We start from the raw sequence: 26,523 nt of genomic DNA, 5'->3' as shown, positions 1-26,523 counted from the left end.
GAGGTTGGATTAATGGCCTGTCCAAGCCACAGGAGGCGAGAGAGGTTGCCTCATACCCCTCTGGGAAAGAGTCTTCAGAAGAGAGCCAGGTGTCCCAAAATGCAGCGGGCCATGTGCCCACTGAGCAGCACCTCGGCCATTGCTGAGGCCTGGGTTCCCCTGAACTACAAGCTTGACTTTAACGTATGCCAGGCGTGCCTTTGTTCACTGCAGCGTGGACGAGGGCGTGGAGGAAGGAGAGTTTTCTGGGGCCCGTGAGGACCTGGCTGCCCTTGAGAAGGATTAGGAGAGGGTTGGAGCGGATCGTGCTGAGAGAGAGGGTGAGGAGGAGTATTTAACCTGGCTGCCGCAAGTCTACGCTCCATCGCCTTGGGACGGCCTTCTTTCTGTTCTGGAAGCTGTCCGTCGTGGCCCTAACTGCTCAATAAAACATGGTTCTATTCAAAAGAGAAAGCAAGCCAAGTCTTAGGGAAGGCAAGTATTTGTAGGGAAGGTTTCCTGATGTCAAGGGTGTAGACTGTGATTAACCACGATGGCGGAGTGGGTAGCCCTCAGTTTAATCAGTGGGTTAGGAGAGAGGGAAGGAAGGGGAACAGTGGACTTAGGGGCAGGAGGTGGAGAAAAGGGCCAAGTAGTAGCAGCATGAGGATGGGCAGTTGGGTGGGAGACCTGGGTTGAACTAATTGGTTTGGAGGTTGCCAAGTTTTGGGGGATAAAGACATCTGCGGGAAATGCCAGGCGAGTAGCCCAGAGTGCCAAGGGAGGACCTCCCACCAGTCCCTAACCTCGGCAGTTGGCGTCTGGGTCTGAGCCTGACTAGAGTTCGAGTTGGTGTGTTTCTTGCCCCAAACCCTGACGTTCATTTTATTTAATTAACGTTCATTTTATTTAACTAACGTGAGTCCGCTTTGTTCGAATTACAAATTGTAACGATAAACATGTTGTTTTAGAAGTGTAGCCAAAATCTTTAGTTTTGGTATACTTTGTGTTACTTTCACATTTAATTTTTTCCCCCACTGTATTGAAATTCGGTTGGCATATAACATTGTGTAAATTGAAGGCTTACAACGTGATGATTAAAAAAGATATATATATATATATGTATACGTATACACATATACATACATATATATACATATATACATATATACATATACATATACATGATTATACATATACACATACGTATACACGTATACATACATATATATACATACATACATATATATATATATATATGTATGTATATATACACACACATGATTACCACAACAAGATTCGCTGACATATCCATCACCTCGCAGTGACATTTTTTTTTTTTAAACAAGCTTTAAATGTTTATTCCTGGGAGTAAATGAAGAAGTCTCTTCATAGTGTTTTATGGTCACCCTCCGAGCCCAAATCCTGTTTTCAGTATAGCAATTGGGTGGTTGGGTGTTTATTCATCTAAATAAATATCCATTTATCTACTTATAAAGAAAACAGAAAGAATGATGGCAAAAGTAAATCTTACGAGTTACCTGGTGGATTGCATTATGCCACAGACATTTACTGAACTCAACTTTACTTCAACATTTACAAAGCCAGTTTTGATTAGCTCTTTAATCCTAATTATCAGGTAGACTTCAGTCTACTAACCCAGGTCCATTGGTGATTATTAGGGAGATTTATAGCCACGGATACCACAAAATTGTACAATGTAGCTGTTTAGGAGTTCTTGGGGGTGGGGGCTATTATTTAAGAAGGTAAATCTTTCTCCTGTTTGTCATATAATATACCAGGTAACAGCTAGAGGCTGAGGTCAAGCGATGTACAGTCCTTTACTATAAACCTTTAAGTATAAATATATAAGATAATCTTACTTTTGGAAGAGCACATTAAAATTAGAAGGTTCGTAGTGACGTTTATATGATAGAGATTATCACACGGCCTGAGCAATCCGGAGTGGCCTACAACTTTCCTCTTGCTGTCGGAGTTTCTTTCTTGAACTTACTTATTCCCAAAGCAAATCCATTCACACATATCAAAGATGAATGGGACTGCCTGCTTGGCAAGCATAAGCATGTTTTAAAAGCGATTCCAAAGATTCGCAAAGATCAACTGTTAAACACATTAACGGGAAAGCAGAACTATTTCTGGCGGTTTCTCTAAATCTAAGCTCTGGAGGGATTCCTGATTGCATTGTGCCCCGTAGTGCCCCGCCCCCCCCCCCCCCCCCCCCCCCCGTTCGCCGGGAGCCACATTTTGTGAATGGGAGAACAGGGTGAAGCATGAGGCTTCTGTTGAAAAGCCTCCATGTTTAGCCTAGGAATGATGGTCATCACTGTGCTCTCAGCTCTTCTGACGCTCTTTAAATATTTGTTTCACTTCTAGAAAAGAACAGGGCTTTGGTTTTGGGGGGTCTTCCCTATGCACATATTAATTGACCTGGTTTGAAAGGACGGTAGAAGGTGAATGTCAGAGGCCGGCTGTTTCCAGGTCTAACCTTGTGGCCCTGTCTGTGTCCCCAGTAGCTCACTGCTTCTGAGGACCTTCTTCCCGGGATGGGACGTTTTCTCACCCTGTCTGCCTGCATATGTGCTTTCCTGTCACTCTCAGCACCCAGCCTCGCGCTATTTCGTCGTTGTGGACATTTGATTACACTTGCTGTTTATTTCTGCTTTCAACCTGCTGCCTCAGCCAGAGCCCTCCCACTCTCTGATACTCCCTGAATTCCAACCCTAAGCTGAGTCATTTATCATAACCTTTGAGGAGCCTTTTGAAATTGGCTTTAGTTCTTTTTGCAAGCATTTTGAATGACCTATAGGTCTTCTCGTTCCACTGAAATCCTGAGTAAAGTCATAACGTACTGTTCTGTTTTATGCTCCTGTGCTAATTAAGTACTATCTGGTCAGTGTGGCATAGGTCATTTAAGGAAATATTCGTGATCATTTTGATTTTATAAGCATGCTTTTTTCCCTCTGCCTCCATTTTACAAAGATTGTATCTCTGTTTTTATTCTGGTTGCGCAAATGTTCACATTGAATTCATCTGTGCCACCGTATTGCAAGTATAATAACCCCGAAGATATATTTCAGTTATCTGTTTTAGGATTACATTTTTTTATGTGGACATTTTTTTTTTTTTACCTGTGTTGGAAGCAACTGGTTAGTGGCAGCAAAGAATTTCCTATTCCCCTGTGCTATATAACAGCAGCTAACATTTGAGTATTTAGTGTTTGAAGGCACTGCCTCTTACTTGTCTCGTAAGTTATCAACATCATCCTCATTTATATAGATAGGGAAACCGAGACACGATGTGGTTAAGGAATTTGCCCAAGGTCACTTTGTAAATAAGTGGCAGAACCAGAATTTGAACTCATGTGTCTGGCTCCAGAACCCACATGCCCAGCCAGCATGCTCCTCTTCCTTCCCCATCTCTTTGGAATATGTATATTTTTTAACGTTTATTTATTTTTGAGACAGAGCGCGTGTGCGCGCACAAGTGGGGGAGGGGCAGAGAGAGAGAGGGAGACACAGAATCCGAAGCGGGCTCCAGGCTCCAAGCTGTCAGTACAGAGCCCGATGTGAGGCTCGAACCCACGGACCGTGAGATCATGACGTGAGCCGAAGTCGGACGCTCAACCGACTGAGCCACCCAGGCGCCCCTGTGTAACCACTTTGAAACCACTTGGTAACTTCCAGGCTCTCTGAAAGAAGGTAATTAGAATGAAAAGGTCAGAATGCCTCTGATTTTTGAACATCAAAAGTACACCCATTAGAAGATATTTATGACACGGTTAAACTTTGAGACTCTAGTCGTGATCAAATCATATCCTCCTCTCAGCTCATAGCTTGATGATCCTTGGTGATCTCAAATGCCTCTAAATGGTATAGTGATTGTGGGGCCAGGCTGTTTAGTCAAATGATGAGCCATATTGATTTGTCTGTACTCCTGTCACTCTGTCCATCTATTTTTCTATCCATCTACAGAAGTCTTCATCTCTTTATAACACACACTCAGGTGTGGCTTATCCTATTAATTTTTTTTTTTAATGTTTATTTACTTTTGAGAGAGAGAGGGAGGCACAGAATCCGAAGCAGGCTCCAGCCTCTGAGCTGTCCACACTGAGCCCGACGCAGGGCTCGAACTCACAGACTGTGAGATCGTGACCTGAGCCGAAGTCGGACGCTCAACCGACTGAGCCACCCAGGCGCCCCTAGGTGTGGCTTATCCTTATTGAGGAAGCAAATCACGAACGTATACTCAAAGTATCAGACACAGAGGTCTAAGAATCAATGGCTAATCACCTCGAGGGGGAAGCGGGGAAGCCAATATGTAAAGGTTTGCCAGTTTAATGTATCTACAGCCCTCTGAATGTTACAGGGTCTCTTGATGAGACGGCTGAATTTGGCATAGTTGAACCTTCAGTTTACTTTCACGGGGACTCGTGCAGGTAATTTCAGTCCAGGAGAACAGCAGTTGGGAATAAACTGAGATGCGTAGAAAATGAGGAGGGAGACCAGTTTGGTAGGAGCGGAGCCTTCTCGCCGGGGATGACTAGTAGAAAATGTAGTTGGAATGACTAGGAAAGGTCAGGCTGTGTTAGAGAAGCCCTGAAACCAAGCACGGTACATGACTACAAGTAAAATCCTGTCACTGTATCCAGATTCCGGTTTGGGAGCACGGCACGTGTGAAATATATAATCGACGTGGAAATGAATTTGATCATAGTACGGATTAAAAGAGGCCAGAGTTACCCAAGGCTCTGACGTGCATCAACCTGGAAACCTTCCCAGACCGACTCTCTCTGGCCCTAGTCAGCCTCTGCATTTCAGCAGCCCCCCTTCTTCCTTCCTGCTTCCGTGGTCACATAGTGTGCCCCGCATGGCTTTGAACGCTCCCTTCGCTTACGTCCTTCCCGTGTTCTCCTGTCAACCCCGTGAGATGAGACGCCCGCATTGGGGTGCGACCCCAGCTCAGAGGCCAGTGGGAGGTAGCATGCAGAGGACCAAGGAGCTAAGTGATTGGGCTGTCCTCCAGTCTGCCCCTGCTTGCTGACTAGAGACCTGCCATGGTGGTGACTGGTGAAAGAGTGAGATGAGGGCGAAAGCCTCTGACTGGCAGGGTGGCGGGGGGTGGGGTGGGGATCGGTAGCCTTGGAGGGGGGCAGGTGGAGGCAATGGCATTTCAAATGTGCTCATGTACTCTGGGCAAGGCCAGGTGTGGGGGGGCCGACGGAGCCAGGGGCTCATCTTCTTTGCGTGATAACCAGAGATTTCTCAGTCTCGGGAACATGGTTAGCCAGGGGAAATAGGGAAGAAAGAAGGATTTTTCCTAGGGAAATTACCACTTAAAAAAAAAAAATCCATTATTTGTCAGCTCCAGGGCATTTAACCTGTTCTTTCTTTCTTTCTTTCTTTCTTTCTTTCTTTCTTTCTTTCTTTCTTTCTTTTTCTTTCTACTTTTCTCGTTTCTACTTTTCTAGTTTCTACTTTCATACTATCAGAATGGCTAAAAATTTTGGTAAGTCGATTTTCGTGGCTGAAATAGACCACTTGTTATGTGTTTGAGTTGTTTCCCACAAAAGATCCGCTGTAGTCTCAGCCTTGGGGTAGCAAAAACTGAAGGGAGGAAATTCACTAGGATGGGTTTTGAGCATTGATGAAGGAGAGGTTTTCCTTACAGCTGTGCTGCTCTTCAGTGTTAGGTTTTAATCTTCTTATTTGAAGTTTCATTTGAACAAATAGCTTTCTTTCCCAGCCTGTTGTACCAACAGGCATATCAACCTGAAAACTGCTGAAAGAACTTACTAGTCTTGTTTTCCACTCAGAGGAGGGTATCCGGATTTGGGGTTGATTTCTCGATAGCGTTCTTACAGACTGGAAGCTGCGAGCTGAGAATTAGTGGTGCCGGTTACATGCTGCTGTTGATTCACTTACGAGTAAACCCTTTGTGCAAGCTTCATTACAAATTGTTCTCCCAAAGACTATACAAAAAATATCTGTTAATCACTGGGATGTTATTTTCAAAAATGCAGTTTATTTTCTGGGGCGCCTGGGTAGCTCGGCTGGTTAAGCGTCTGACTTCGGCTCAGGTCACGATCTCGCGGTCTGGGAGTTCGAGCCCCGCGTCGGGTTCTGTGCTGACAGCTCGGAGCCTGGAGCCTGCTTCTGATTCTGCGTCCCCCCTCTCTCTCTCTCTGCCCCACCCCTGCTTGTGCTCTGTCTCTCTCTGTCTTTCGAAAAGGAATAAACATTAAAAAAAAAATAAAAGTAAAAAAAAAATGCAGTTTATTTTCACTTCCAAGAAGCACAGGGATAATCTTAATATTGTATAAACGTCCTTTGACAACTTCAGCAGTCTTTTGTGTGGGGGGACTTTCTATATGTCAGTGATATTTCTCTCTGCTCTGCTTGCAGAGAAATCAATGTTGCAAAAAATACCCTGCCCCAGTTTATGATTAGTAAATGAGGTAGACTGGGAAAGAGCCCAGCGCATGGCTGGCTGACTGGAATTGTGTTTGCCTTGGACCTGGCCTCTGTGCCATAGTGCATACTAGCTGGATGACGGGCCCTCCTGAAGACCTTCTATACCTTGTCCTTGTACGTTATGGCAGGTTATGTCCATGGAAGTCAAAGTAATAGAAGTGTAATCTGATTTTCTTCACAGAAACAATATTACATTGAGGATTATATTGCTGGCCTGATGCCTGACTTTTTTTTTTTTTTTGCCAGAAATGACCATAACCACCATGTTTAATCAACTGTTTAATCAACTGGAAATGATGAATCTGAATACTGCTCTGCATAAAATTGTCTGAAGTGTATATAGATCAGCTAACAAGGCATCACAATAACCAGTCAGATTAAATTAGTGTTTAATGAGCTTGTCTACCGACAGAGTGCTTATTGTCAACAATCACGGCCTTGTTTTTTATTGAAACTAACCAGAAGGTTTTTAAAAAAAACACACTTTCTGCAAAGTCAAGGAATTCATAAAGGGTTTCTTGGGCAGAATGTTGGAGGAGAATTTAGGGGACACTTGGAGTTACGGCTTTTTGAAAAGCTGAGTTGAGATTTTCTTTTTGCTTTGTTCATTGTAAATTCTGTGTAGCAGACATAGATTTTGGAGAAAAGGTCATTGGGCTCTCTTCATTTGAGTTGCCATCAGGGAAGGCTTTCAGGCGAAAGTGACAGCTGAGAGATCTGAAGGGTGATTACAGGTTAAGACGGTCAAGGTCTCCGAGGGGGGATAGTATTCCGTGTGGAGTGAAGCGGGGGCGGGGCCCGGGGCTCACCTAGAATGGAAGGAAGGCCAATGGGCTGTAACGGAGAAAACAAGGAGGAAAGGCTGGGGGCGCTACAAGGCTGGAGGAGCCGGAGGAAGAGGCCTGACTGTGCCAGACCTTGCAGGTCAGAGTAAAGTTTTTAATTTTCGGTTTTAAGATCAGTGGGAAACTATGAAAGCAGGGGACTGGAGGAGTGATCTGATCAGGCTTGCGTTGTTGTGTGGTTGTGAATGTGGTCCTGGCCGGGTCAGCTCTCAGGACACTGCACGGCCATCATTCGTGGTACTTAGCTGATTTGTAGAAGTATTTGTTTCCTATCTGGTCTCCGTCACTACACTCCGAGCTCCTTGAAGGCAGAGACAGCGTCACGTTTTTATTCATCACTATATCTGCAGTGTCTTGCATAGCAGGGACTCAGTAAACATTGGTTGAATGGATGCATCAGCCATATTAACAGCTTTGCCCCTTGACTTGCTATAAGGCAAGAGTGTTAACTTTTTTTTTTTTTTTTTTTTACTGCGGTGAGGTTCACATAACAAAATTAGTAATTTTACAGTGAATGATTCGGTGGCATCTCATACATTCACATGTGAAGCCACCAAATCCATCGTGTTCTGTAGCATTTTCATCATCTCAAAAGGAAACTTCATAACCATTGAAGTAGTCACTCCCCAGTCTCCCCTCCTTCCAGCTCCTGACAACCACCAACTTGCTTTCTGTCTTTATGGCCTTACCAATTCTGAATATTTTATATACATGGAATCACGCAACATGTGACCTTTTGTTGTCTTCTCTCGCTTAGCATAATGTTTGTAAGGTTCATTCATGTTGTGTAGCACGCATCAGTACTTCATTCCTTTTTATGCCTGAATAATATTCCATTCTACGGATATACCACATTTTGTTTATCTGTTGATGGTATTTGAGTGGTTTCCGGTTTTTGGCTCCTGTAAATAAATCATGTTGCTCGGAACATCAGCGTACACGTTTTTGTTTGAACACCTGCTTTCAATTCTTTTGGGATATAGACATAGGAGTAAAATTGCTGACTCATGATAATTCCTTGTTTAGCTGCTTTTTTTTTTTTTTTTAAGTTTATTTATTTATTTATAATCTTCACACCCAGCGTGGGGCTTTAACTCATGATCCTGAGATCAAGAGTTGTATGCTCTACTGACTGAGCCAGCCCGGTGCCCCCCCACCCCTTGTTTAGCTTTTTGATGAACCACCAAACTGTTTTCCACCTTTAAAATGCATGAGTGAACCTCCCCTTTATTTGCACTGACTATTTCATATTTTGGTACCTCGTCACATTGTTGCTCAATATTATGAAAAGTTACAGTGAAGCTCAAAGGCACACTGGACTGAATTGGATTCTAAATCCATAAAATCAGTGTCCAGCATCATTCTAAGAAAGGCTTGGAACTATTAGGAGAACCCCACCTTTTCCCGTTGCCCACATTTTTAGGATCGAAGATGAGGTCTAAAATCCTGACATCTAAAAAAATTTCTTCCTTCTGAACGTATGTGTTGCTTAGAAACTCTTCTCTTTGGGAGGTGTCTTTTGAGAGTTGCGCCGAGAATGATCAGGAAGCCCCATGCAGTCTTACAGCAGAATGTTCTCATCACAGATAATTTTCTTTTGGTTTGACACATTTGTCTTTCTGCCTTTTCCTTTCTGTTTCCCTTTATTCCTCTTTTTTAATTTTTTGAAGCGAACTGTGCCCAGCACCCAGGGAAGAAATGTACCTGCTTGCTTTTGGTCTCGGGCAGAGACTGTGGCAAATGTCGGGGAACCAAACAGGGACACAAGTAGGCCATCTTAGGATATTCAGATACCCTGTAAGATTATTCCTGCCCATCCACAGTCATCAGTCCACAGTCCACCCGTAATTGGCCTCCATTAATTAATAACAGTTGAAATCTGCAGGTGCACTTTCATTTCTGACCTTTGGGAATCATCTGTGTTCTGTCGGGTTCTGCCATTTTTTTCTACCCTTAACTAATGCTGTCATTGTTTTCTTTGTTAGTGTTTAAAAAGTTTTACATCATATTAGAGTTTACAGAGTAGAGTAAGAATAGACTTAGAAATGTATTAACACATTTGGATACACATATGCTCTTTATAATGTGAAGTAGAGTGAAATGCATTGTAGTCGGGAGAATTCTTCGTGCGCATTTAATTATCGAGTATTCGTCATGACTAATCTGCCGTGTTCCGCTGGGCAACAAACACTTAATGCTGTAACCACTGTGTTGTTCCATGATTTAGCTAAAAGTGTTTTTCCTGTTCAAAGCTTGCCAGGTATTTTGAATGTTGGCTGTAAATTCTTACAATTGTTCTACATACCCCCTGTGTGTGCTTTGGAAATATCTCATTGCTATTTTCAATCATGTACTTGAACAGAACCTGAAACTACTGCTTGTCCTGTTTGGTAAAAAACACAAAAAAAATGTTTGGTCTGGGGGTGGTATGACCTTTAATGTTGAGTAGTGCTTGTTTTTGAGAAGTCCTAGATTCTGAATGTGTCTGCTCTAATACAAATTCTTTCCAGTGGATTTATATCTGGGTGTGTGTTTCATTGTATAGTAAAAACGCTTTGTAAAGGTAAAATTTGTAATTCTAAGTGGTTCATTAATTTTTCTAATTGTGCTTATGATGGTTAATCCTAACCTGTTCTAATTTGAAGCTGTTTACACCCTGGATGCCGGGACATGAAGTCCAGCCTATTTTATCAGAAGAACAAACTGTCTCCCTTGGGTAACAGGCACATTTGAAGAGGAATCTGTTTTTTCACATGTAAAGGTTACCATTAAAAGCAGGTGACACTGTGGTGCTTTAAATGGGCATCCTTAAAGCCCCCAAAAGCTAATGTACTTTTTAGCGTACCAAAATTAGCACCCTTAGGACACACGCGTCTTTCCCTGGTCTTTGTGACTTTTCATGTTTCCTTTATTTTTCTCTCCTTTTCTACTTTGAAGCTCACGAATACATTTCATCCTGAATACATTATCTTCTCAAGTGTATTGGTTTGTAAATTACTCTTTATCCTCGAGCGGATAATCTCTTTCCCACCCTTGAACCATTTTTTTGGTTTGTTTTGGCCCATGCCGAAGCCAGGTGGCAAATGGTAACAACATCCAAAACCACATTTCATGTTTTATTGCTAGAAATCTGGCCCCAACTCCCGTGTGTCCTTTTAGATTATTTAGCCAAGCTCTCCTTGCGTTACCTGGGAAGAAACCGATTCTGGGACTTCCCCAAGACACACACAGACTAATCGGGAGAAGGCAATTAGAACCAAGATCTCCTGGTTTCTTGCCTCTCATAATTAAGCCTCGGAAGCAGAAGCACCCACTTGGGATCATAGCCAAACACTTAATTTTCCTTATCTATTTTTGGCATACTCGGAGAGAAATTGTCACAAATTTAATAGTTATCTCACCTCATACTCTTGAGTGCTTTGCCGATATTCCTGATTGTGAAGAAGTAGGAAATAGAATAGCATTGCCCAGGAGGGGGGATTATACAAGCAGCCTTTCTCCTTCTCCGAGGAACCTCATTATTGTCCCACGTAATGCAGTTTGGGAAACGTAGCGTGACGTAGTCTCATAGTCTTCCCAGTCCATCTTACGGTGGCATTTCTAGTTGGCACCGCTTGAAGGCATATTAAAGTTTCACAAATCCATTTTTATGGTACACAAGTAATAATCCACACAAATGACACAATGAAGCCATAAAGCCATATTTATTTGATGTGGTCTTTCTTCCATACATACACTGAAAGGTTACATTATGTTTCAAACATATTGCTAATTTCTAGTCTTTTAAGCATGCTTTAGGAATAATTACAGGTCACCTGTTAAATTTATAGCAGCACCCAGATCCAAAGCTTTTGGGGGGAGAGAAGGGAGATTTCGAGACCGTATCAATAGTGTCAGTGCAGCCCCCCCAGTGACCATGTGCTCTGCCACAGAGGGAGGGGTGATTTGCTGATTTTACATCCATGGGGTCAGATCAACAGTTCCAAAGGACGAATGGCTTCTGTTATTGACAGCAGCCTCCAGGGGCCTCCTCGAGTGCCCTCACTTGTGGTCCGAGTGCCACCTGCCCTCTCCCTGACCAACTGTAGTCCTCTTTGTGCAGACGAAGGAACAGTGTCTTCAGCACCGAGCACTGTCTGCTAATGGGCCATAATTCACCATGCCGCACTGTGGAGGGGTGACATCAGAATTGCCTGGGCCCCTGCTGTAGAGCCAGAAGCCTTCTTGCTATAAATAACACATTTACACCCGAATTACGTTGAAGCCGTTGCCTGGTTGTGTGCTAACCCGGTTCCTGGAATTTCAGTCTTCACGTAGTTGGTTAGTATCTGCAAGCTTCATCCTCTTCTCAAGGAAATAGGCTTTCCGATCCTTTAAAGTGAACCCTGGGTGTCTTGCTAATCCTACAGCAAGCCGTCTTTTAAGTTACGTGAACCTATTTTACTGTTAAAGGAGCGGGGGCTCACCTAACTAAGCCATAGGTGTGTGTATAATGTCGCTAAGCATAGGTATCGACAATACTTCCCAGGGCCACGTCTTTATTGCTTCTTCTGTTCCCTCCAAACCTTGCCTTAAAAGCCATTGCCTATAGGGAAGGTGCTGTTTTCAAGCACAGACTTCTTTAAGACGCTGTCATGTTTTTTTTTTTTCCCTTAATGTTTATTTTTGAGCCAGCGAGCCAGAGTCAGAGCACGAGCGGGGGGAGGGGCAGAGAGAGGGAGACCCAGAATCCGAAGCAGGCTCCTGGCTCCGAGCTGTCAGCACAGAGCCCGATGTGAGCCTCGAACTCACGAACTGCGAAATCGTGACCTCTGAGCCAAGGTCGGACGCTGAACTGACTGAGCCACCCAGGCGCCCCTAAGACACTGTAATTCGAGCCAAGAAGTTGCCGCGAGAACATGGTTGAATGGAAGGCTAGAAATACTTCAGTGAACACGTGGCTACCTTCTGCGAGTCTTGAGTCACAGCTCAGAGCCCCCCTCCCCCCCCCCCCAGGTTATTTTCTTGGTTGTTCAGCTCAGCCATCCTCCATAATGGAATTTTGGGTTTTACCTGCCTCTTTTGTTGGGTATGTTAAAACAACAGCTATAGCCTGGATGTGCTGTTTAATTACATTTACAACCTGGCCTTTTTTTTTTTTTTTTTTTTCCTGGCTAGTTTGCTTTCTGTATGATATTTAACAATACCAGAGGGAAAAATGCATTCACTGGTTTCACTGGACATACTCCAGCATATATTTGAACTGTTAGACCTTTCTAGGAAACTTATTCTCACTTTAAAAAATAATGGTGCTATCATTGAAATGGGAGATAAAGCCCTGTTCAGGACTTCAGGTACCTCTTCTACAATATATTTTTTTCCTCCAGCCAGGGTTTATTTTCTCTCTCCTTACACTGTAATGAGAATTCTTCTCTGGTGACCTAGAAAGTGGTATTTGGATGAGAATTTGTCTCTTCTAGGTAGTGATATTGGTAAAGGCATTTTTCTCCCTAATATCCATCCAGGGGTTCTTTTCCTTGCCATTGTTAGGTGTTAGGTATTACTGTTTGCTGCTGAGATAAAACTTCCTTCCCTGTGAGATCTCTAAAACGTGAAGAAAATCTTCCAGCCTTGAGGGGCTTCTCCACAAAAACCATCTGCTGAGGCCATATATATATTTGGGTACACATTTCTGAAGCATTTCCGTCTCTCTCGTGGTAGGGTATCCTAGAGAATATCTGCATTGTATCTCTTCCTCTTATACTGTTTACCTGCCTAGAACCCAAAGTTCAATTGACCTTTTGTCAAAAGTTTGGTTTTTAATTCCGCTTCTTGTCTTGGTCAGTCTGTCGTACGCATGGGTTAGAAAAGAACTCTACAAGATGAGAAAAATACTGTGTGGTGCAAGGGACTCATGTATTTAAAGGATACTTTAAAGGCAAAAGCTCCAGAGGCAAATCAAGTGTTGGGAGAAGAGTAACAAGAAGATGTCCAATGGTGTGGAACCGAGGCCCCGCCACCAGAACGCTGCTTCAGAGTCTTAAGGAACAAAAGCAATCTCCTAGAACTTGCTTGGCCGCCTCCCTTGGAGGTACAGAAACTTGCAAGCCACAGTTGGCTGTCTTCCCAAACTCTGGGAAACTTTACAAGGATCACAGGGGGTGGGTACGAGTTGCTTGATAATCTGCAGCGTTTTCTCTGGGACTTAGCTGCCATTGTGCTAGCAGATTGTCGCGTGTCACAATGCAGATGGTCCCATCTTTCCCTCCTGCCTCTGAGGTTTGTGATCTATATTTTTACTCTGATCTCTTTTCAGCCAGGTCGGGCTTAGCAAGGTGATCAGCCAGCCTCACCGTTCCTATCCGTGGAAGTCCTATACCTCTTTATTTAGAGTTTGTAGGTTTAAGTGTTTGGAATGCAAGGTGATGTGAAAGTGAAAAGTAGCTTCTCAGGCCTTACCGACCTGTGTGCTCAGTTCATCTCTCGTTAAGTTTGTGTGCATATTGTCAGGCCCTAGTGTAGGAGAAAGTCTGTCAACAAGGAAAGTGGAGTTGCTGATCCCCAGCCAGAACTTTAAGAACCTCACTGACTCTCTGTAAATGGAAGAATCTGAATCATGAAGAAAATTCTGTTAGAATCCTGAGTCACTAAATGCTTACGGCATTTTGATCTATCAATTATTAGCCATCCCGTAAGACAGCCGGATTTCCTCTTTAGAGCCGCATTTCTGTAGCCCTGAGGTCCTTGAAGTGAGGGCATGGTGGGAAGGGGGACCAGATGGAGAACACTTAGAATTGATTGCCCCTGATGAAATTAAGCTGCTCAGTGGATCACATTTGGATAATCAAAGTCTAACTCTTGAGTTTCCCAACAAGGCTTTTTATGGAGGTCCTGAGGATTGTGGTTGCTGATTGAGGTTTTTGTTTTTGTGGGGTTTAATATCCGTTTCCTATAGCACATTCTGTTCACTTAAGTGTGCCGCCATCAGGTAATGCCTAACTAGAGACCATCTTTGTGACTAGGGATGTGCTGTAAATATTCAGTTGTCTTTTTGGTCAGGTATTTGAGAGTTTGGGTTGACATGACCATCATTAAGCTTTAACGGCAAGAAGACATAAAATGTCTTGTCTTGGTCTGGCTTCACTACCTTTGGCAAAGGAGGGAGACAGCTTAATCACTTAAGAAGATGCAGTGAAAGCAAAATCTGAAAAGTGTGATTTTCAGGCTCCTTTTAGAGTTAGGACTATAAATTACACATCAAGATTATTCTTCTTGGCTTGTTACAATGGAGTGGGCTTGGAAACCTCAGCAACGTGACCACTGAATACATTGTAGCAATTTTAACCTAGAGGCTTAATACGCTGGAAATGTTCCCTGGCAGCGTGGTGACCCCATCCCGGCACCTCCCCCCTCCAGCCCTAGAACAGAAACGCTGACTTTCAGGAGCATTTTAATAGATGCCTGAAATGTTGCTGAAACGCTAGTTCGTTCTTTCAATTTTGAGTTCATTTGGCCTTTTTAAGACTGATTATGCCGTTCAAAAATACTAGTGCTTCAGAAAGGAAAATAGCTTTGGGGCCGGGGTGCCGAGAACAGTTTTAAATCATTGCCAGGTTTTCAGAATTTTAATAATTCGTTTTTGTTCATTTGTGCGCGGCTACTTAACATTCGCTTTAGTAACTCACAAAGAGCAGTCTGATGACCAATAAAAATAATGGTGTAATTGCAAGGGACGATCTAAATAATTGATGGGAGATTAACCACATGCCAAATAAGTATTGAAGGAGAATCTCATTTTGTGAGCAGCTTAAACTGATTGGAGGGGGGGGGCACTATTTGAGGGTTATTTGTATTCTTACCCTCTGGAAAGCAAATTGTTTAAATTATTATAATTACTTTAAAAACGTCGGGGCGCCTGGGTGGCTCAGTTGGTTAAGCATCCGACTTTAGCTCAGGTCGTGATCTCAGGGTCGCTGGTTCCAGCCCCGCCCTGCCTGGGACACAGAGCTTGCTTCAGATCCTCTGGCCCCGCCCATCCACCTCCCCCTACCCCCGTCCCCGCCCCCGCCCCCAATCGCCCCCAATCGCCCCCAATCACGCCTGCTGGCAAGTGCATACTCACTCTCAAAAATAAATAAACTTTTTTTTTTTTTAATGTAGGGTTATGGCTGGTGTACTAAAAACTTGTAGACTCTTAGTTAAGAGCGATCACTAATTCAAAGAGAAAGAGTCTGTAGCAGTTTTCACAGGCATGGGCTGCAAATTAGAGTTGCCACGTAGGGAGCTTCCCGAAAAATTAAATATTAAATAAAAGACCCAGGCATCGGTGTTGCGTTTAAAGCCAACGTGTGGCCAGAATTAAGAACCACTGATCTGTGACTTCGTGAAAAATTTTAAGTCTGCAAACACCTGGAAAGGCCGGGGACATGAGCTGTTTTAGATTCTGTGCCAGGTTTTATAGTGACAGTCTTGTATCGAGGTCTCTATTTTCTCTCAGTTCTTATTGAGTAACTGGTCTAGAGGCAATCAAGACACAGATTATACTTTCAACAGCTTTCTATGTTTTATGACTAGCAAAGGCATGGATTTTAAGATGGTACTAGTTGAATAACAGTGTCATTTAACTCTGATTTTTATTGAGACACGATGTTTTGGTATAAATTACTTACGTTTGTTTTTCCCTATAATATTCAGTTCATTCTATGGAGCTATAAATCAAGGGTACAAAAGGGTGGCGCTTTTATCTTGAGGAAAAAATTTGAATTGCTTTCTCTATTAGCCCATGTATTATAGATGCGCTTTTTAATATTTTTCCTTACTTTTTATTGTAGTGTATGATGTGTCATTAGAATAGAATCCGTGCCAGCACATTTCAGTTTTTTAAAATGCCATTTCTAAGGACATTTGGATGGGAAGCACTTCAACACAGGATGGACTGTTAATGAATTAAAATTCATCATGAGGTGGCGGGAATCACATCCTCCCACTCCACACTACATCCTGTGCCATCCCGAAGGGAGATTTTTATTTTTTTATTTATTTATTTTTTTTAATGATTCCTACTTGGAGTTTCTCTGCCCTCGCTAAGGCACCTACCTTATTCACAGTCACAGGAACTAAAACCACTACATTGGCAGCAAGCGGAAAATTACAGTGAATTTACACATGAGTTCAGCGCTGCCATTTTTATGCAAACTAAACAGCATTATAAGCTAGAGCAAATTCCACCGGAAATTGCAGGTTCTTAAGATTTGAGGGTGAAGCAGGCCTGGAAAAGTCCTATTTCAGCTCCAGCCCCAGCCCCAGTCCCAGGCAGCTGCAAACCCAAACCTGCCGGGGCTGAGGAGACTTTGCCCTTTTTTAAAAAACCCTCAGTAGACGTCATACAATTCCTCTCGGGCCCCGTTTTCATCATCCAACGATGATCACTGCCAGGACCACCCCGCCTCCCCCGCCCTCCCCCGCCCTCCCAAACCTACACAGCAGTTTCAATCCATTTTCTCCCAACTTCACAGACATAGAAGTCACGTAGGCCTTATTTGAAAGTGATCAGAGAGATAATGCATGGGGAAAGCTCTTAGTAAAACCGAAAATGCCACTCACGTGTAGGGAATTCATAAAAATATGACGGACCTCAGAAATTGTGTTATGCTTGTCCCTGCCTTTTGTTCTCTGGAATGCTATTAACTGCCAGAGAAGAAAGGTGAAGACCATTCAGAAGTGGGGAAGTACTAGTTTATTTTTGTTTTAAGTTAATAAGTGGCCACTGTTAACCAAGGGGAACAATGTATGTTGGCAGTGCAGGAGACATCCTGCTTCACTGACCCTCTGCCTTTCCTTTTTCCTCTTCCTCCTTTCCCATTGGTAGAATGGTCTGAAAACTGGCATAAAAGGTAACTCTTCTTATTTACTCTACCGTCGTGTCTTGGTTGCATGAAAAACTAACCAACCAGACAAATATTAAAGGTCGTAAATTGCAGTGTGTATATGTACTTGACAATTTCTGTAATTCAAATAAATCTGTACATTATAAGGTTCGGGTCTGTTGTAGAGACTGAGCGAAGACTAACTTACAATGGAAGGTGAGGGTAAGGGTGAATCAGAATGAGCTAGACTTTAGCAAGGTGTACTCGCTCTTTTTTTTTTTTTTTTTTTAATGTTTATTCATTTTTTGACAGAGAGCGAGCACAAGTTGGGGAAGGGCAGAGAGAGAGAGAGAGAGAGAGAGAGGGAGACACAGAATCTGAAACAGGCTCCAGGCTCTGAGCTGTCAGCACAGAGCCCCACACATGGGGCTCGAACCCACGAAGGGTGAGATCATGGTGAGATCATGACCTGAGCCACCCAGGCGCCCTGCGGTGTACTCCCTTTCTGTTCACAATTTGCAAAATGGATATTATGGAAAATTTAGTGCTCTTCTCAGTAGTCTGTGTCAGACCCTGTATATTACAGTTGCAAACAAAGAAGTCAGTCCCTGAATCAAAATGTATATAGCTCCCATTCTGATAAAGGTATTGTTTACCGTCTTCCAGGAACTGTTGGGTCTTATAATGCCCTGTCTTTGGGCAAGTGGGTAAGTGGCTATGCTGCCTAGCACGGATACTGACTGACTTTTTCCAGATTGCCATGGGTAGAGATTCTGTTAGCCCATGCCAGGGTAGATTTCCAGAAGTTGCCCTGTTTATATACAGCTTAAATCTCTCCTACTTCAATTTATCCCAATACTTTTTGATTGATTCCCTACAGAGTTTGAAAGCAGTATCCCACTAAATAATTATTTAATAAGCTGAAATGAAAATAATGAGTCAAGAGGTCTTACTTATACTTTGGGGTGATCTTTACTTTAAAAAAAATTTTTTAGTGTTTATTTTTGAGAGAGAGAGAGAGAGCGAGAGAGAGAGCGAGAGAGAGCATGAGCAGGGGAGGGACACAGAGACAGAATCTAAAGCAGACTCCAGGCCCTGAGCTGTCAGCACAGAGCCCAGCGCGTGGCTCGATCCCATGAACCGCGAGATCATGACCTGAGCTGAAGTGAGATGCATAGCCGACTGAGCCACATAGGGGCCCTGATTTTTACTTTTTTAATTGAAAAAAATAATAATTTTCCCTATAATATCAATATAAGATACAAAAATTCAGATCGAAATGCATCCTTTGGGTGACATTTGGAGAACTTTGCAAGCTCTAAGTAATCTTGCTTTAAAATGATTATTTTGGGGGTCAAGGATAGGAAGGGGAATCTTTGTGCCTACCTACTTTGAGTGCTGGGTGTTGTATTATGTAAGTGACGAATCACTAAATTATGCTCTTGAAACCAGTATTACACTTTATGTTAACTAACTAGAATGTAAATAAAAATTTGAGACAAAAAAATATAATGGAAATACATACGTGGATATTGGTTCCTGTCTTTTTTTTGACTTAAATATATGGTTGTCTCAAACACGATAATATAGTACCATCAAAGGAGACTATCCCCAATTTGTATAAGAAAATGTATTACCCTGATTTAAGGTAAGCCAGGAGCCAGTAGCGGCCTGGCAGCTCCACTGGGGAGCGGTGGGGGCCGCTGGGAAAGATGGTGCCGGAGGGCGTGGCCCACATCGCCAAGGCATCCTGCAGGTGCAGCTTCCGCCATATCGAAAGTGGCTCCCTGGCCTGAGAACATTACCAGGATCACCCAGCTCGCTGTTGCAGTTCTTGCCTTTCCTTAGTGTACTTTCACCACTTGGCTACGTTGCAATTGGTCCATTCCTCCCGGAGGATAAAAACGACGGAAGGATAGCTTGATTAATCTTAAAATACAAAAGGAAAATCCCAAAGTGGTAAATGAAATAAGCATTGAAGATTTGTGTCCTACTAAAGCAGCTTACCATAGGCGATGGCATTCTAAACCTTTCCTGCCTGTGATGGTTCACATAAGAAACACAATGAAGGGACGGGAGGTAATGTGGGTCCGCTGATACTGAAGAAGAAAGGAGTGTAAGAGGAATGAATTAGGATTGGATTCAGTTGTGCGCTGTTGTCAAGTCTTCTAACAGCAATATTTTTTTCATTCTTTGTACATAGAAGTTCTTTGAAATGGTGGTCTTAATCATTGCTCTTGGTTGAGTATTTCTGCCAATTTATCTTGTGCTTCTGTTCGATACTTTGTATATTCAAACAGTCATTTATATAGAAATTAAATAGTACAATCCTTTCGTTCTTACTTCAGTGTATCTTCCTAAATAAAACCACCACTCTTGGTTTTAATTAACTGAGAAAAATCTAAGTTTTTGGCAATGGGTCCAAAGCGATTCCTTTGAATATCAATATTTTTAATAGCATCTATCCGTGAAATTTTTCTCCCTACACTGTTAAATGTATTCTTTTTCAGTCCTCTTTTGTTTTGACCATTTGAAGTGATTTTTCCTCTTTGACCTTCCACACTCCTTTCTTTTCCAATCAATAAGAAAAACATTGTTCCAAAGAATTACTTGAGTTTGCAAAGAGATAAACGCTTTGCTTTATAAAGATTGTGTCTGAGAACTAGGACTATCCCAGTTTCAAAAAAGACATGAACTAGATATAGGAAGTTCCAAAAAGGAGCCGTTATGTACCTTACAAAAGATTTGTTTACTTTACAGAAGGCCTGTGTGTGTGTGTTCCCGGGTGTGTTTTGTATGTGTATCTTCTTCAACTCTTTGACTCAGTGACGTGGGATGGGGTGGCAAGAATACTTATACTAAACTCATGAGCTGCTGCATTTGAAGGTCAATTAAAAGTAAACATACAAAATGATAAATCGTTCAGTGTTCAAAACAGTATACATTTTTCTCTTTATAACAGTGTAAGCCAATAAAACCTGAAATGCAAAAGGTTTGCAAAATAAACTTCCTGGAGAATCTTTAAAAAAAAAAAAAAAAAAACCAACAGAGTAAAGCCTCAGTGAAAGAAAAGGGTGAGGTAAAATGGAGCTCAACCTTAGAACTTCTAGATTCAGCAAATCTACTTCTAAAAAACGTAGAAGCGGCATTAGAGACGTATCGTGTGAAATGGGACTTTTTGACGGTAGGCTCTGAAAAATCACAAAGGATGTCTTTCCTGTAAAGCCAAAGAAGTAACAACTTCTCTTTGTAGAAGTCGTTGGTCATCATTTAAGACAGCCATTCTGTTTCTCTATACTTACAAGTAATTATTTTGTGTTTAGAAGTGATTTGCCCTCTGCTTTGGACTCTCTGATACGAAATTGACAAGATTGCCCTCAGTCATTGTATGATAAATATTCCCAGTCTGACCTGTTCTAAGTGAGTGCGTTGCTTTGATGGTGATGGTTGAGATTCTATGGAAGAAAGAAAAATGGCAGGAAAAATACTGTTTCTCTGGAATTTAGAAAAATTTAAACATTTTCGAATTGCCGTGTTGGCCTCAGAACTGCTGTCTCAAGCAGCACTCGTACTAATCTTCACTAAGTCAGCGACTAAGCCTAGTGGACTTTGAGTAGCCTAACAAGGTTTTTTCCCCTCTTTAGTACTTGGTCTCTCTAGATTGTGATGAAGCATGCCTAGGCAAGAATTCTGAGCTCTATAGAAGCATGGAGAAATGTGATAAGAAACTGACTTTCCCCCCCCTTTCTCTTGGTCAGTGTGCTGGAGAAGAGAAAAGAGTTGGTACACGCACAGTGTTTGTTGGCAATCATCCAGTTTCAGAAACAGAAGCTTACATTGCACAGAGATTTTGTGATAATAGAATAGTCTCATCTAAGGTAAGTTGTTTTTTTAATTCAATAGATATATATAGTGATTCATATAGTGAGCCAGATCATGCACTTACTTATGCCTCCAAGGAAGCCAGTGTATGTATTTATATATGCATACGTGGATGTGCACTTAAACACCGTCTAGCAACCACCCAAAGGCTGGTTTTGTTTGGGGTTTTTTTAAAGCATCATTTTGTCTTGTTACAGCTGACATATTATTCACTAGCCTTCCATTATTATTCATAGTGCCTGTTGATTCGGCATATTAAAACTTTAAGCCTTAAAGGGTGCTAAAAGTGGGAATTATTGACTTGCCCAAAGCTTCCTGAATTGCTCTTAAAGTGGATGGAAGAGGCTATAAATAATTTACGTTCTTTTGGAGGGTGCTATCCTGGAATGACATTTATATCTCTCTGTTCCACTGCCAAGCTCCTCGAGTACGCTCCTGGGTCCTAAAGGGTATGTTCTGCTCAGCACATTGCTGGAACAGTTAAGAGTTCAATCACCGTAGCCATGTCACCATTTGAATAATCATCTTCCTTCAGCATCGTGTAGTGCTAAGAGCAGTGACCTGCAAGTCTTAAAGACATGTTTAAATTCCGGCCTGACCATTTACTAGCTGTGTGACCTTGGCCAAATTAATCTCTTGAGTCTCAATGTCCTCATCCATGAAATGGAGCTAATGCTCCATATGTGAAAGCCCCCTTTATACTTCCTAGTACGCAGTTGTCCTCATTCTACTAATATTAGTTCGCTAATCTTGACCTTGGGAACCAGGTTAGGTACTAGGTGCTAGATGGCAGATAATTGATAGATTCACAGTTGAGAATCTTCCCTACTTCTTTGTGTAGCCTGGCAAGGCAGTTCTAAAATGTTAGTGACAGTTGGATCGCTGCAAGTTTGCCAACACCTAGGACCTGAAACAAAATTATGCCCTTTCTTTAAAAAGGTAACATTTAGGGGCGCCTGGGTGGCTCAGTCGGTTGAGCTCAGGTCATGATCTCGCAGTTCGTGGGTTCGAGCCCCACATGGGGCTTCTGCACTGACCGAACAGAGCCTGCTTGGGACATCCTCTGTTTCCCTCTCTTTCTGCTCCTTCCTTGCTCACGCACACGTGCTCGCTCTCTCTTTCTCAAAAATGGATAAACGTTTAAAAAAAATGAACATTTAGTTTTCAAATACACGTGATTTTTCTTTACGTGGTGATGCAGTACAGATTATGCTTTTTTTTTTTTTTTTTTTAAGTTTACATATTTATTTTGAGGCGGAGAGAGGGAGAGAGAGAGAAGCCCAAGGAGGCTCCACGCCATCAGCCCAGAGCCCGACACGGGGCTCAAACTCATGAACCGTGAGATCATGCATGACCTGAGCTGTGAGCAAGAGACACTTAACCGACAACCACCCAGGTGCCCCCGTAGTATTATACTTAGATTATACTTACATAGGGGATTAACATGTAAAATGTGTACAGAATGAGTGAAAACTGTGTTGGCCTAATGAGCCTGTATCTACTAGCCTATAGAACATTCTGAGTATATTTGGATAAAATGTCTTTTCTGTTCATCTTTAACCTTAGGGCAGAAAATTTATCCTCAGCCAGAAGTTTTCATACCTGCGCAGGATAGGGAACAGTCCTTTGACTGAAAATTGTATCTCACCCTATAGTATCCAAGATAACAGTAGTAGTCCTTTGACTCAGACTCCTAGGCTTCTAAAACTGAAAGATCCTGAGAGATTATCTGTTCACCTTGCTGACTTTACAGACAAAGAAAACAAATGCAGAGAAATTAAGTTAGTGCCATGGTCACCAAGCAGAGTTAGGAGAAAGGCAGGAGCAGACCTGCTTTGTAAGGACTGGTCGCTCTGAGTGAAGAGCCCTTTTCACATTGTACCACGGGGGCTCCTTTCTCGGTTTTCTCTCTTATTGTTTTTTTTTTTTTTTTTTAAATAAATTTTTTTAATGTTTATATTTATTTTTGAGACAGGGAGAGACAGAGTATGAGCGGGGAGGGGCAGAGAGAGAGGGAGACACAGAATCCAAAACAGGCCCTGGGCTCTAGGCTCTGAGCCGTCAGCACAGAGCCGGACGCGCGGGGCTCGACCTCGCCAACTGCGAGATCATGACCTGAGCCAAAGTTGGACGCTCGACCGACTGAGCCACCCAGGTGCCCCGTCTATTTTTTCTCTCTTATTACACATCAAGTAAAATATGAAATAGTTTCTAGGAAATTATTTTTCATAGTGTTTAATGTGGAAGATGCTAATGTAACACACTGATGGTAAAGTCACCTTCATTAAACGAGCGATAACCATTTTGTTGTAGTATACTTGTGATTTCACATTCTAAAAGAACTATAAGACTCCCATCTAATTGTTAAATCTTTTTGTATTTACTATAATATTTTTCATATTTTATCTAGCTTCAGTTTTGCCAGTTGGCAAAGCAATGCATTAGGATTTTTTTTTTTTTTTTAATTTTTAACGTTTGTTTATTTTTGAAAGAGAGAGACAGATAGTAGGGGAGGGTCACAGAGAGAGGGAGACACAGAATCCAAGCAGGCTCCAGGCTCGGAGCTGTCAGCACAGAGCCCGACGCGGGGCTTGAACTCACGAACCACGGGATCATGACCTGAGCCGAAGTCAGATGCTTAACCGACTGAGCCACCCAGGCACCCCAGGATATTTTTTTTAAATAGTCAAGAGCTCATGGGGCAAATAAAGATTGTTTCTGAACAGGTTTGCATATATATCTCTGTAGTGTACATATGTATTAGAAATCAGAGTAAAGAAGTGAACATTTCTGCATTGAAATACAACCCAGCTCTCTTTTCTCTGTAAATATTACGTGTTTGCAATCTTTCTAGATTGCTGATCATTATAACTGGTGTGCTTTTTTTTTTTTTTTTTTATAAAAGCTCCAGAGCAGAAAAAGAGGAGTTGACAGTATACTAACTTCAGAAAAAGAATGACATCTTTTTTTATCATTTTATTCATTCATTCATTCATTCATTCATTTTTTTAAATTTTTTTTTTTCAACGTTTTTTATTTATTTTTGGGACAGAGAGAGACAGAGCATGAACGGGGGAGGGGCAGAGAGAGAGGGAGACACAGAATCGGAAACAGGCTCCAGGCTCCGAGCCATCGGCCCAGAGCCTGACGCGGGGCTCCAACTCACGGACCGCGAGATCGTGACCTGGCTGAAGTCGGACGCTTAACCGACTGCGCCACCCAGGCGCCCCTCATTCATTCATTTTTAATTGACATCCAAGTTAGTTAGCATACAGTGCAATGATGATTTCAGGAGTAGATTCCACTGATTCATCCCCTACGTATAATACCCAGTGCTCATCCCAACAAGTGTCTTCCTTAATGTCCCTTCCCCATTTAGCCCATCCCCCCACCCACAGCCCCTCCAGGAGCCCTCAGTTTGTTCTCCATATTTATGAGTCTCTCCTGTTTTGTCCCCCTCCCTGTTTGGATATGATTTTTTGCTTCCCTTCCCTTGTGTTCATCTGTTTTGTGTCTTAAATTGCACATATGAGTGAGGTCGCATGATACTTGTCTTCTGACTGACTTATTTCGCTTAGTATAATACCCTCTAGTTCCATCCATGTTGTTGCAGACGGCAAGATTTCATTCTTTTTCAATCAGAAAGGTTTAGAAGATTAAGATTTCATTCTTAATACAATGAATAATTATAAGAGAATAGCTTACGGTGTAGTGGTGAAGAACTTCGTCCTTATAGACAGAAGGCCTGGGTTTGAAGTTAAAGGAAGTCATCGAACTTTTCTGTGTCTCAGTTTTCTTGTCTATCAAATGGAGATATTAACGGTAGTTACCGCAGAGGACTGTGGCGAGGATGAGAGAAAGGAATCCACAGAAAGCCCTTAAGCCCCGCGCTTGGCCTATAGTAACTCAGTAACTCAGTCTCCATAACTCAGACTCAGTAGATGGTAGCTGGTATTGTTATTCATGTTTCTGTGATGAGTATTACTGCATTCCCGAGAAGTACTAGTGATTTCCTCACTCTCACGGGTTTTGCTTGTGTGGCGTGCTCTCTCGTTAGAAGAGGCCTTTCGGTCCATTCTGGAGAGAACACTATTTTCACAATGTGAACTTTTCCTTCTTCACGTGCCTTTTGGCTGCTTATATGTTTCACCAGAATCTTTTAGTTGAAGAAATGTACAATTTGTAGAATACATTACCTGCCTTCCAGCTTTGTAGCAAGCGTTGATTTCCTTCTTGAACCTTTCGGTAATAAGAATAACTTTGTCCTAATGGGTGCTTTTTGTTTGTTAACAAATGACATCAGTAATGTCAGTGTAACACCGGGAATAAGTCTTATTAACGCAGGAACACTGAAGAGAAACTTTGACCTGCTTTAAATTTTTTACTAATAAAGTTAGTGTTCCTTTCTTCTTCGGGGAACACAATACTTTTCTTTAGAAAAACCTGTTCTCTGCAGCCTTCCTACTTGATTTTAATACAATCAGCAAGAACCTTTGGGAATCACCAGAATTTTGTAGCTGGGACGAAATTTGGAAATCCCCTTCTGTAGCAAAAGGAGCATTGATTGCATCCTGCTAGGATCTTTAGAATCTTTAGTTTTCACTATATTTTTCCATCATACTTTTTTTTTTTTTTCCCTTTAAAAACCCTGAGCTTTGATCTTGGAGGCACTTCAGTGGGTTAAGAATCAGTGAGCTCGGGGTGCCTGGATGGCTTAGTTGGTTAAGTGTCAGACTCTTGGTTTTGGCTCAGGTCACCATCTCACGGTTTTGGGAGATCGAGCCCCGCGTCGGGCTCTGTGCTGGCAGTGTGGAGCTTGTTTGGAATTCTCTCTCTCTCTCTCTCTTTCTCTCTCTCTCTCTCTCTCTTTCTCTCTCTCTCTCTCTCTCTCTCTCTGTCTCTCTCTCCCCCTCCCCCACTCGCACTGCCTCTGTCTCTCTCAAAAATTAAAAAATTTAAAAAATCATTGAGCTCTTTATAGGCTAAATGGGTGATGGGCATTAAGGAGGGCGCTTATTGGGATGAGCGCTGGGTGTCAAATGTAGGTGACGAATCACTGGGTTCTACTCCCGAAACCAAAACTATACTGTATGTTAATGAACTTGAATTTAAATAAATACATTTTTTTTTTAAAAAGAAAGAAAGGAAAAAAAAGAATCAGTGAGCTCCACGTAACTCTTTGAAGGCATGCCCAAGGTTAAATTTAGAACTCCTGTGTGAAAGACTCTTGGATTAAAGTTTCAAGCCTAAAATTACACTAGCATTCTCCCTTATTTTAAAACTCAGAATCAGTAGAATTTATTAGACATCTCTTTGAATCTTTTCAGACTCCCTGGACAGTGCCTTTTTAGCTAAAGTTATTAAATCCTGGGGCACCTGGGTGGCTCAGTCGGTGAAGCGTCCAACTTCGGCTCAGGTCATGATCTCACGGTCCGTGAGTTCGAGCCCGGCGTCGGGCTCTGTGCTGACAGCTCAGAGCCT

General features: G+C 42.3%; 1 protein-coding gene across 14 annotated transcripts in view; it reads left to right on the top strand.

The window, feature by feature from the left end:
- Positions 1-26,523, top strand: part of ATP11C (ATPase phospholipid transporting 11C) — a 173,133-nt gene that overhangs the window by 60,492 nt on the left and 86,118 nt on the right. For 13 of the 14 annotated variants that reach the window (XR_009257186.1, XM_058713766.1, XM_058713775.1 and 10 more), the window contains one exon: positions 20,919-21,038. Coding sequence is in view for 13 of the 14 variants with exons in the window: in XM_058713766.1 (XP_058569749.1) it covers positions 20,919-21,038 (120 nt within the window). In the remaining variant the exon portion in view is untranslated. Of the gene's footprint in view, positions 1-4,340; positions 5,075-20,918; positions 21,039-26,523 lie in introns of those variants that run through there. The other variant, XM_058713767.1, reaches the window with a different exon arrangement.

This window comes from Neofelis nebulosa, chromosome X (assembly GCF_028018385.1).
Source record: "Neofelis nebulosa isolate mNeoNeb1 chromosome X, mNeoNeb1.pri, whole genome shotgun sequence".
Classification (NCBI taxonomy): Eukaryota; Metazoa; Chordata; class Mammalia; order Carnivora; family Felidae; genus Neofelis; species Neofelis nebulosa.
This window is presented reverse-complemented; position numbering and strand designations above follow the sequence as displayed.